Source organism: Benincasa hispida, chromosome 3, assembly GCF_027475165.1.
Source record: "Benincasa hispida cultivar pf3 chromosome 3, pf3_genome.v1.1, whole genome shotgun sequence".
Lineage (NCBI taxonomy): Eukaryota > Viridiplantae > Streptophyta > Magnoliopsida > Cucurbitales > Cucurbitaceae > Benincasa > Benincasa hispida.
This window is the reverse complement of record NC_143480.1, coordinates 9343169-9354866: the sequence shown is the minus strand read 5'-3', so window position 1 is coordinate 9354866 and position 11698 is coordinate 9343169. Positions and strand designations below refer to the sequence as shown.

Genomic DNA, 11698 nt, shown 5'->3' with positions numbered 1-11698 from the left:
CTAGAAATTAAATTAAAAGAAAAAACTTTGACAATTTTGTATTGATTAAGTGGCGGAAGCAGCCAACTATGAACAACCACATCTAAACTATGAAAACTTCAACATTTCTCACCCAATTTTCAAACCCTTTTTCTGATCTCAATCTCTCCGTTTTCCCTTCTCAAATTCTCTCATTTTCATGCCTCAATCCCCAATCTTCTCTTTCCCCCTCTCTATAGGTTTATAGCCTAAACCCCCAATTAACAATAAACAAAATGAATCACCACCAGAAACTTGCCTATTACTTCATCTTGGCACTCTGTTCTTCCTCTTTCATCGCTCTTCTCTCTGTTCTCCTCTTCTTCATTTGCAGAAACCACCCCCATCGTCAACTCCCCGACGAATCCCCGCCGCCGGTGAAGCCCTCTGCCCGACCCCACACACTAATCGACATCTACACCGCCACCGAAGGTTTCAACCACCGCCGCGTCATCGGTGAAGGCCGATTAGGCACAGTTTACGCCGCCTTGTCGGAAACAGGGGAGCTCATCGCCGTCAAAAGAATCTACCCATGGTTAGTTCTAAGCAACAATAATGCCGGAATTGGCTTCTCTTCAGTAATCAAATCCCTCTCTTCCGCCCAACACCCAAATCTCGTCTCCATCACCGGCTACTCAGAAGCCCCCGGCGAACGAATCATCGTGATGGAATACGCCGGCGTCGTGAATTTAGACATGTACTTACACCAAAACCCAGATGGGGCATTTCTATTAAATTGGAAACATCGTGTAAAAATCGCAGCAGGGGCAGCCAGAGGACTTCAATACCTACACGAATCAATGGCGCCGAGCGTAATCCATGGGTGCGTGAAGCCATCAAACATACTAATCGACGCGGAATTCATCCCGAAACTGAGCGATTACGGGCTGAATTACTTAGCGGCGAGAGAGAAAAGGGGGTTGGTGGGTTATGTAGACGATGAGTACTGGCAGGGGAAGGGCGGGCAGGGGAGTTGCAAGGAGAACGATGTGTACGGATATGGGGTTGTGTTGTTGGAGCTTTTGAGTGGAAGGGGTTGCGAAGAAGGGTGGTTGGTGAAATGGGCGCTGCCATTGATAAAGGAGATGAGATTCAGTGAAGTTTTGGATCCGAGAATTGAGTATCCTTCAGATTTGAAGCCATTCATGAGAATGGGGAAGGTTGCTTTGGCTTGTGTCGGGAATTGTAGAAAGAGCAGGCCCGCGATTGGTCAAGTGGTTGCCATTTTGAACAATTTAGAAACTCAGGTATGTGTTTGATTTTTTTCTGTTTGAATTATGGGTTGAAACCAATTTGAAACCGTCTCATCTCCAATTTTTTTTTTCTTTTTTTATTGTAGATATCATATATTTAATTACATAAATTTATATGAATCTCTCCAATGAACAAAAATACTATCTATTGTTTATGGTCATGTCTTCTTCGTACTTCTTGTAGGTAATTTGTTTTAAATAATTAAAATACATGGATTACTTTGAAGCAAATTGGGAGGGTTAGGTAAAATATTGTTTTTTTTTTTTTTTTTTTCATTTCTAAATTTGAAAAGTCGCCCATAAATTTGAATATAAGTTTATATTTATTCAGTTCTATATTTTTATATATTTATGGATTTGATATTGACTTGAGAGATGAATTTATGATTTTGAGAGATGAATTTATGATTCTATATAATGTAAAAAAATTAATAGAAACATAAAATGAAGCAACAAAATATTATTACTATCACTATGGATTTTAAAAGTGTAAAATGTTTCTTAGATAATTTAGATTTTTTTTCAAAAGTATATATTCATTATCATGGATATTTTATTGATATTTTTACTGACATTTATAGCATCAAGTCTATATATTAGACAAAAAGTGGAAGTTGTGAATGACCTCTATCTATGTTCAAGCAGAATTAAAAAAATCTAAAACTTTTATTAACTCTGAATCATATAAATTTTAGAGACCAAATAAATTAAAAAAGAACAACTATATAATCTAATTTATCAAATTAGAAGGTAGCTAAAGAATCATAAATAGACTTTTTTTTTTTTAATAAAAGAAATTACATTATTTAGTTACAAATAAAAATCATATATATTATTTTAAAAAAAAATCAACGTCATAAAAACTTTTTTTTTTTAAAAAAAAAAGAAATACTTAAAGTTGATTCTTCTCTAAAAGGTGATTCGGTGAGAGAGTTATTTTAAAATCATTTTTGGTGTTTTGACATCACTTTTTGCTTTAGTCGGTGCAACCAAACGAAGTTATAATAGATTTTAATTTAAACTAATTTTATTCAACATGTTTGGAGAAAAGATATTTTTAAAAAGTTCAACTAGAATAGATAAAAAACAGAAATAGTAAAAAAAGAAAAACAGTGATAGATACGATAGATTTCTATCAATGTCAGTGATAAAAACGGATAGAAGTCTATTACTGATAGAGATCGATAGACGTCTATCTAGAAAAACTGATAGAAATCTAAAATGATTAAATTTTACTATTTTGTATAAATTATTTCTCTTTATTTTTCTATTTTTAAAAATTTCCTTCATTTTAATATTGATGAACAATCCTAATCTCATATGGTTGAAAAGTATTGAAGTTAAAAGAAAAGGATTGAAGCAAAAAAAAAATATGCATACTTGCAATTAAATCTTTTAAAAAGTTCTAGAAACAAAATATAACCTAATTTATGAAATTAGAAAGAGTTTTGAGATATATATTGACTTTTAGGTTTAGGAAGTGGGTTTCAAGATCCATACTCCACATCAAAAGCTAATCTTGATTCAATTTTCAAGAAAACTGAAGAAGAATACAAAAAAATAAAAAAAATATAATTATCTGACTATGCCAAATTATAATTGGAAAGGGACTTTGTTGGAATTTTTAAATAAAATGTGGTATTTGGTTGGAAATTTCTGTATGAAATGGAGGATTTGTTTTGGCGGTGAGAGGGACCCATTCTTTCAACCCATTTTGTTTACCATTGTTAGTCCTTTGACCAAAAGGGGCTTCCGTACTTGACACGTGGATAATACAATACTTCCCATTTTCTTTAATGCAAAAATAGCATCCAATAATATCTACAAATACTGTTTTGACGTATTATTTAATTTTTGTTTATTTGCATTCTAAATGTATTATAAATTCACACATTTATTTTTAATTTTGTAAAATAGCCAATCAAATTTTATTTAGATTATATCTTTCTGTTATAAGCAAAACATCAAATATATAATTTCCATCACAGAGGAAATAAAGAATTTTATTGATTTTTTTATTGTTAATGTGTGTTTAAATGCTTGAAAAGTTAATGTTTAAACAAATGTTCCAAATACATAAGGACTTCACAAAATAATAATATTATTAATAATAATGAATTAGTGAACCCAATATATTATAAAGATGACACTTATTAACAGAGCTAAAACAAGAGTTTAATTTTTAATATATGCAAAGTACATATGAGATGATGTAAAGCCCATTTGACATCTTCGTATGTGAGAATATGAGCAATAAAATTACATTTTTAATTATTATTTTGAGTTAAAAAGTATATTTCAAATGAGAAATTTGAGCCTTTTTACCTTTTAAGTGAAAGTACATATGCTTTGATAATGAATTGAATTATGCTTAGATTATTGGATATGTCAATCTCGAGAATCAACAAATTCAACTTTGCATTGTTCACAAAATTTCGATTCTTCCTTTCTATTTTTGATTACAATCCTGTATTTTACAGGCTTTTTTTTTTTTTTTTTTTTTTTTAACAAAATAATCCATCCTTTTTAGATTTATTGGTTTTGTAATGCAAAGTATAGGATTTGTAGACTTTTATTATTATCGTTCATAGTGATGAAACAAAATTCTATCATACCATGAAAAGGGAGGACCTATAATGCAAAGGGTCTAACATTATTAACAAAAGCCAAATGGTGTGAGGGTAATTAAAATGACGTGAGGAAATATTAATTGTTGGAGTTTTGTATTTGTCTAAGAGTTTGAATCATTTAATTTCGTGTTAATTGGGATTTATTATAATTATATCACTCCAAAAATGACAAATTTCGAATAGAATATATTATATTATAAAGTTTACCAAGTTAGACATGGTGGTTGGATTTTTCTTTTCAAACTCCAAATTGATGTCTCTTTCTTTTTGGTTTTCAACACCAAATAAGATTTTCTATTATAATCAAAAGTTCCATGGAAGCTACAAGATGCCTATTTATACTTGGTTACTACTTTTTTGCTGACTTAAAAAATAGAGCATAATTAATTTTTAGTATAATTATAAAAGCGAAAATTCAAATCTATAGATACACACATTAGGACAGAGGATTCAAATTACAAATTTCTTAGTCGTTAACATATCTTTATGTCAATAGAGCTATGCTCGCTTTGACATACTTAACACATAATCAAACATGTTAACTAATTTTTAGAAATCAAATAAAGAATTTATCTTGAACTAACCAAAATAATAAATTACACATTCAACTAATGAAAAACTCTTCCAAATCAAAACACCACAACGCACCCAAGTATAAAAATAATTAAATCTAGACTAAAAACACAAGCATATTATGTTAAAAAAAAGCAAACATAAACTTAGAATTAAAAACTTAGAATAAATATACATAAAAAAAATTAAAAAGCTAAGTATTCAACATCATCAAAATTATCAATGGCCAAAAAAATGGCCTCATCCAGGTTAAAGGATTTTCATTCTTAGCCATGGTTAAAAATTTCGGCAGGAGGAATTTTAAATTTTCCTAATTTCTTGAAATTTTGAAATGTTTTGAATTTCACCGAAGTTTCGAGATTTTTTTAAGCAATTAGCTATACTATCTCAAGAAAAGTGCAAGGAAAGTTTTTTCTCTTTATAAAGAATCTTTATTTTTAAGAAACCAAAAATTTTCGTTCAAATATATTTCATTGAATCTTCACATTATTTCATTCAAACTTAAATGAATGTGAGTTCTCTAATATTCCTCTTATTTTCTCTCAAGCTCTACTTATTTGTAGGTTTCTTTTTCTTTTCTTTTTCATTATGTTATATTTAATGTTATGCTTTTTATATTCTTCTTATGTTTAATAATATGATTTTTCTATTCTTATTATATTAGGTTTATGTTTAGTTTAATGCTATGATTTTTCATTTTTGTATCCACTTATTTTATATAAAAAATTTATAATTATTTTATATACAAATATTTCATGTTGTTTAATTTTGTAATTAATTTTTTGACAATTGATATTATTTTATAATTATTTTTTCATTTTTTTAAAAAAATTCTACTATGGCATCAACATCTACATAGATATTTTACAATAAAGCAACTTCATCTGTTTGATCACGATTGTTAGTATCTTTGATATTAATATAAGCATAACGAGTTTTTAGATTATCAGTAAAATCACGACACATTTGACTTTTCTAAAAGAGTGTGTGAAATAGCTATTACAGTTATAACAATATCTATTCTTTTCCCTATTTACTTAACTAGAAGTTCACTGTAAAGTCACTCTTAGTTCTATTACTAGAGTTTCATCTAAATAATAACCATTTTCATAAATTTTACTAAAGTTTCATCAATATATCTATAAAACCGATTTCAAATTTGCTCTAAGCAAAACTAAAAAATATTAAAATTTTAAAAGGAAAAAAAACTTAACTAATTTAAATAATATTAATTTGTACTTTTAAATAAAAAATATACATTTTAGAAAAGAAGATCAGCATAATATATCTTATTATTATTATTATTATATTATTATTAAAATTCTTTGGATTTTTGGAGTCTTCATCTGCAAGCTTCTAATGGGCTGCTGACAGAGGCACATCTTGCAAATCGATTTTTGTGCCTCATCATTGCAAGCTCAAACTTAGAATCTTTTTACTCATAGTGGTTAAACATTTCTTAGTGGCCATTTTCAACTTACCATTTTAAAAGTTCGATAAATAAATTTACCAAAATCAATTTAACATTTATCATAACAGAAGTTTGTAAGAAAACAAAGTCACAAAAGATTTCTTTTTTATTTTAAGTTTGACATGTGAAGGCTGATAGCTTTCAGTCAAGATAATAATATATCAATCTAAATTATCAACCAAAATTTAGATAAAATAAATTATCCAATAGATCTAGATTAAATTTGAGTTTCAAATTAGGTAGAATAAACAATTTGTAACTCGATAACTTAAAAAAAATAGATAAACCAATCTAAACTTTCAAGTAATAAGAACGATTATAAATCAAGTTTAAAGGAAGGGAGATAACACCCGATTTATACTGATTCACCTAGTGTGGGCTACATCCAGTTCTCTGCTACCGATGTAGATTCCACTAAAATAGTCTGGGAGAAGAGTACAAGAGTTTACAATGCTAAAAAATGATTTCTCTCACTTTTCTATCAAAAGAACGACTCACAAATCACTTTTACAAAGCTCACAAAACTCTCAAAAGAGGAAGAAAAATGCTCACTGTGAGACATCAAAGTAATCAATTCGACAATATATATATATATTATTCGCTTAAGAAACTCTCGGCACATTGTTGGTTTTAAAAACCACTACTGATTTGCATTTTACAAAAAAAATTTTCCACCGCCCCAAATTCATTCTTCAACATTACTCACCTCCATGTTGGCCAATGAGAGACTTGCTTAAGAGTTAAGCATAAAACAAAGAAAATGGGCCTTGGTTGGGCTTCATTTTTTCTTAACAATCTCCAACTTGGAGACCAAACATGCATCATGTCTGCCCTACAACGGTAGCGACTCCTCTCTCTATTCATGAAGAAGTCTAACTGAAGTTGCGCACAACTTCAGTCTATCGACAAGAACGAATTTGGTAAACATATATGCTGGATTCTGACTTCCTGAAATCTTTTCAAGCACTAGCACTATGTCTTCCAAAACAGATCAAATAAAATGATACTTCACCTGTATGTGTTTCGTTCTTGAATGAAACACTGGATTCTTTGCTAAATGAATAGCACTCTGACTATCATAATGCAATGTCCCTTTTCCTAATTTCAAGCCAAGCTCTTCTAGAAAATACTGAAGCCATATCATCTCCTTACTTGCCTCAATGATTGCAACATACTCAGCTTTCTGTAGTAGAGAAAGCTACTATCTTTTGCAATCCAGAAAACCAACTAATAGTAGTATTACCTCAAGTAAAAACATACTCGGTAGTACTTTTTCTGCCATATGTATCACCTACCATATCTACATCAACATAGCTCTGCAGTTTAAAATTTGACTTCTTAAAATGCAGAGCATAATCAGCTGTTCCTCTTAGAAATTTGAAAATCCACTTTACAGCTTCCCAGTGCTACTTTCCTGGATTGCTCATTTATCTGCTAACAACTCCCACTGCATGTGCAATGTCTGGTCTTATGCAAACCATGGCATATATCAGGCTTCCTATAGCTGAAGCATATAGCACTCTAGTCACGTGATCTCTTTCCTGCTTAGTAGTGGGTGAGTGCTCCTTAGATAATTTAAAATGACAAGCTAAAGGAGTACTCACAGGTTTTGCATTTTCCATGTGAAATCGATTCAACATCTTTTTCATATATTCTTCTTGTGACAGTGTCAACGTACCATCTTTTCTCTCGATCTTCATTCCTAAGATTTTTTTTGGCAGCTCCCAAATCTTTCATATCAAATTCTTTAGACAACTCTGAAGGATCTCTTACCGAAGAGTTCCAAGAGTGCGTTCGGATCACTCCATTTCATAGTGACCGAAATACACAATATACGTTCAAACGCACAGTAATGCAAACGAACAGTCAATTAACGACATGCTTTGAACAAAAATAAACAAGGGATAGTGTAACACTCCACACATTTTTTAGTAATAATGTAATTTCAGTAACTTTATTATTTGGATTTTCAGTAATTGTTATTAGTTGGAGGGCATTTTTGGAATTTTGGACTTTAAGTGTAAGTGCGAAAATTTAATTGTTGGCGTGAAATTATTGAAATTGGAAATTAATGGCAGGAATTAATTTCCTTTTGAAACGGAAAGGAATTTAATGGTATAAAACGGAAAGGAATTAAATGTAATTATATTTATTTCCTTTTTTGTTTTGTTATTATTATTATTATTGTTTTTTTTAATAAAAAGTCAAACCCACATTTCCTTTTCTTCCTCACGCATCCAGCCGAGACCGTAGCCGCTGTGTCAATTTCTTCTTCATGACCTCCGTCCACCACTGCTCAAGCGTCGTTCGCTTTTGCCATCACTGGATCTATCGATTTGGGTAAGATTTCTGCCATTTGGGTTGTTTTCGGTTGATTATTGAATACTCATTTAATTTAATCATCAATTGGTTGATACCCATTGTGTTTCAACTTTGGATTCAAGTATGTGAAGATATTGAGGTGTTGTTCAGTGAAGTTGGAGTTTGTTTTAGCGAGTTTTGGTAAGTTTTATACTTTGATGACCCTCTTGTGGATTAATTTTGGTGGTTGAGAAATTTTGGTGAAGTCATTTGGAAGTGATTTTTTTCACAAAGCTACATATGGATAATTTATTTGAGACATTGGTAATGAAGTATGTATTTGATTTAGGCTTTAATCATGTAAGCCTAATTTCAAATTATGATTAGGGGGTTGATTCAAGAATTTCATTCAAGATGAAGAAGAGTTTGGTTTGCTAATTATTTGGGCTTAAAATTAGAGGTTTGGAAGGTGAATTCGAACTGGACCACACCTTAGGTAAGGTTATCTGGAAATATTTTGTAATATTTGGGTGTTTGGATTTTGGCTTTAACTATTAATTTTAAAGCTTGATTTATGTTTAGGCTTGATTAAGGATTCAAGAATTTCACAAAGATTCAATTACTTTTTGGTTCGACCTAATATCAAGGTAAGTAATCTTACTACTGGAACTGCCCACGGGCCAGGCATTAAATGTATACTAGCATGATAAATGAATGTTATGGCAGAATGACAGCATGATAGTATAATATGACCAAAATATGTTCTAGCACGAGATCTGAAATATTTATTTGTGCACGTAGACACTTGAATGCTAGTATGAGATGGTCTGTGATTCCATATGGATGTATTTGATCGGATGATGTTGAGGTATATGTGTATGTTGTAGAGCCATGATGTTGAGATTTATATGTATGTCATAGATTCGTACAGTGATGATTATGATGTTGAGACTGTTTAGTGTGTCCTTACTGATTAGTTAGATGCCCATTAGATTTTGTGTTTCCTTCGGGATTCATCAGTTTGTGTTTCCTTCGGGATTCACCAGTTTGTGTTTCCTTCGGGATTCACCAGTTTGTGTCTCTTTCGGGATTCACCAGTTTGTATCTCCTTCGGGATTCACCAGTTTGTGTCTCCTTCGGGATTCACCAGTTTGTGTTTTCTTCGGGATTCACCAGTTTTTGTCTCCTTCGGGATTCTCCAGAGGTAGTGGGCATACTTAACTACAGTAGGATAGGACTCAGTCTTCTTCTTGTTTCATGTGCATATGTGTTCCATGAGGACTAGAGCAGTTTATATGTTTTATCAGAGGTGGGTATCTAGAAGACATAGATGCTCAGCCTGACCTCAGTAGTGGGGTTACTTACTGAGTATTTTATACTCATTCTTTCTCATGTTGTTGTTTCAGGTAAGGGTAGAGATGCACTGGCGATGGATAAGCAGAATTCGTGATCAAGCCACTGGGACTAGTTTTTACGCTTTCGCTCATGAGATTTAAAGTTCTTTTCATGTTTCTCTTAATTTTTAGTTTTGATGTTTAAAACTTAGTTTTAAGAATCATTTTTCAGATTTATTTATTATCCTTTATGATTTATGGGTACCCTACTATTGATTTAGTATTTGAATTTAATGAAAGTCTTTTGAACTTACCTTATTTAATTAGCATTTATTTCGCAATAACTGAGTGTCGTTTTGAGTTCCATGCATGCATGTCTTTAGTAAGGGCCTAACTTAAGTCCTAGGAGGTCGGGTCATTACAGATAGAGTTACCATACCAGTTGAAGACGTTCTTCATACTTCAGAACTCAATGCAGCGGAAACCTCTACCCGATCAACCAACGCCCGATCAACCGCACGAACATGAACGCCGCGAGGACGACAACACTAAAAAAGAGCCCCAGTATTCTTGGAGTGAGAACCCAAAGAGTGGTCTTTGGTGAATTTGGTAGAAGAAGGAGAACGAACCGATCGTGTAGGCAATAAGCAAGTGAGAGGGAAGAAGATGCTATCGTATAGCACGATGCTTATCGTTTAAGAGAAACTATACGATCGTGTAGATTTTACTGAATGATTGTTTAGGAAATGGTATACGATCATTTAGCAAACTTGACACACTATACGATAATTTAGGGAAGCTATCCGATCGTGTAGGAACTAGCGTGCAATCGTTTAGATGCGAGGTGGACGATCGTCTAAGCGCAGAACAACTATCGTATAGGCTCTCGATTTACTTAAGCGATCGATTACGATTCACCAGTGCACTCTCTCTTTTTCTTTTTGGACGAACTTATTCAAAATGAAAACCAATTTCATTTTAATTCATCGGTTACAATAATCGACGCATTCCTACTAACCCATGTCCGAACATGATTTTTGGGTTAATTATCATATAATTAACCAACTAAAATATTAATAAATATAATCATATTATATTTTTAACCTATAGTTTGATATCACATATCTACTATAGTATTTTCTCCTCTAGTTAATATAAATCATATTTATATCTAATTTCCTCCAAAATAATGTATCTCATACATTTAGCCAATTATATCATATATAATTAACCAGTCTAATTATATCATATATAATCGAACTTCCTCTTGTCAATTTGAAAATTTCAAATCAACCCAAACACTGATTCTCTACTTTATTCAAGCTACCCAGGGGACCTAATAGACCTATGACTCGAAGCTCTAATGGTCCGTGGATAGCTGACTAAACTCTTTAGCCACGAGATTCACCATCCGTTAACTATCAGGCATTCCATTAAAGACCAACAACTAAACTTTTCTTACCATAGATATATTTTTGTGTCCATCGGATATAACCAATCATGAGTACGATGACCCTTCACAGATGCTCATAAGTACAGCTGGGCCAAATTACCATTTTGCCCCTGTAGTTACATCTCACTCCTTAAGTACCACTGATTCCTCTAATAAACAATACAACATAGTCCAACTATGTGTAAACATCTCGGGCCAAGAGAAGGTGTGTGACGCCACATCGTTCAAGTCCTAGAATCAGCCCTTAAGGGAACTATCTATCTACTTACCCCTGCCTCGGGGAAGGAGTGAATTTCATCTTGTGTAGCTGAGTTCCCAGCTCTCAAATCAAACGAATCCCAAAATGGTAGGTTTGACTCAACGACCTGGCCATTCACACCCATACAAATCAAAGGAATACCCTCAATAGCATGAGTTCCCAACTCACTCAGGATTGAGGTCATGTTACCTATGGTCATCCTAGTGAACTGAAGTCTCTGTCATGATTGGTGTTATATAACGAGACGTTAACACTTCGTGGTCAGGTCTTATACAAACTCTTTGTATAGGATGCTCACGTTCGCATGTCCCTAACACGAATGATCAGGATCAGATCATTTGTGACAAGTCACAACACTTATGACCATTCCACAAAACGGGCCGCATCCGTAGTGTTACCAGGATAA

General features: G+C 32.4%; 1 protein-coding gene across 3 annotated transcripts; it reads left to right on the top strand.

The window, feature by feature from the left end:
• LOC120072903 (Protein kinase superfamily protein) lies at nucleotides 1-8330 on the top strand. 3 transcript variants are annotated; one of them, XM_039025434.2, is made up of 2 exons: nucleotides 1-1265; nucleotides 8187-8330. In XM_039025434.2, the coding sequence occupies exons 1-2, from the start codon at nucleotides 255-257 to the stop codon at nucleotides 8196-8198; spliced, it is 1023 nt and encodes a 340-aa protein (XP_038881362.1). In that variant the 5' UTR covers nucleotides 1-254; the 3' UTR covers nucleotides 8199-8330. The 3 variants fall into 3 exon arrangements, with proteins under 3 accessions (XP_038881362.1, XP_038881361.1, XP_090167695.1); XM_039025433.2 differs by lacking the exon at nucleotides 8187-8330 and adding an exon at nucleotides 1456-1502; XM_090311569.1 differs by lacking the exon at nucleotides 8187-8330 and having other exon boundaries at nucleotides 2-1410.
• The last annotated feature ends 3368 nt before the right edge of the window (nucleotides 8331-11698 follow it).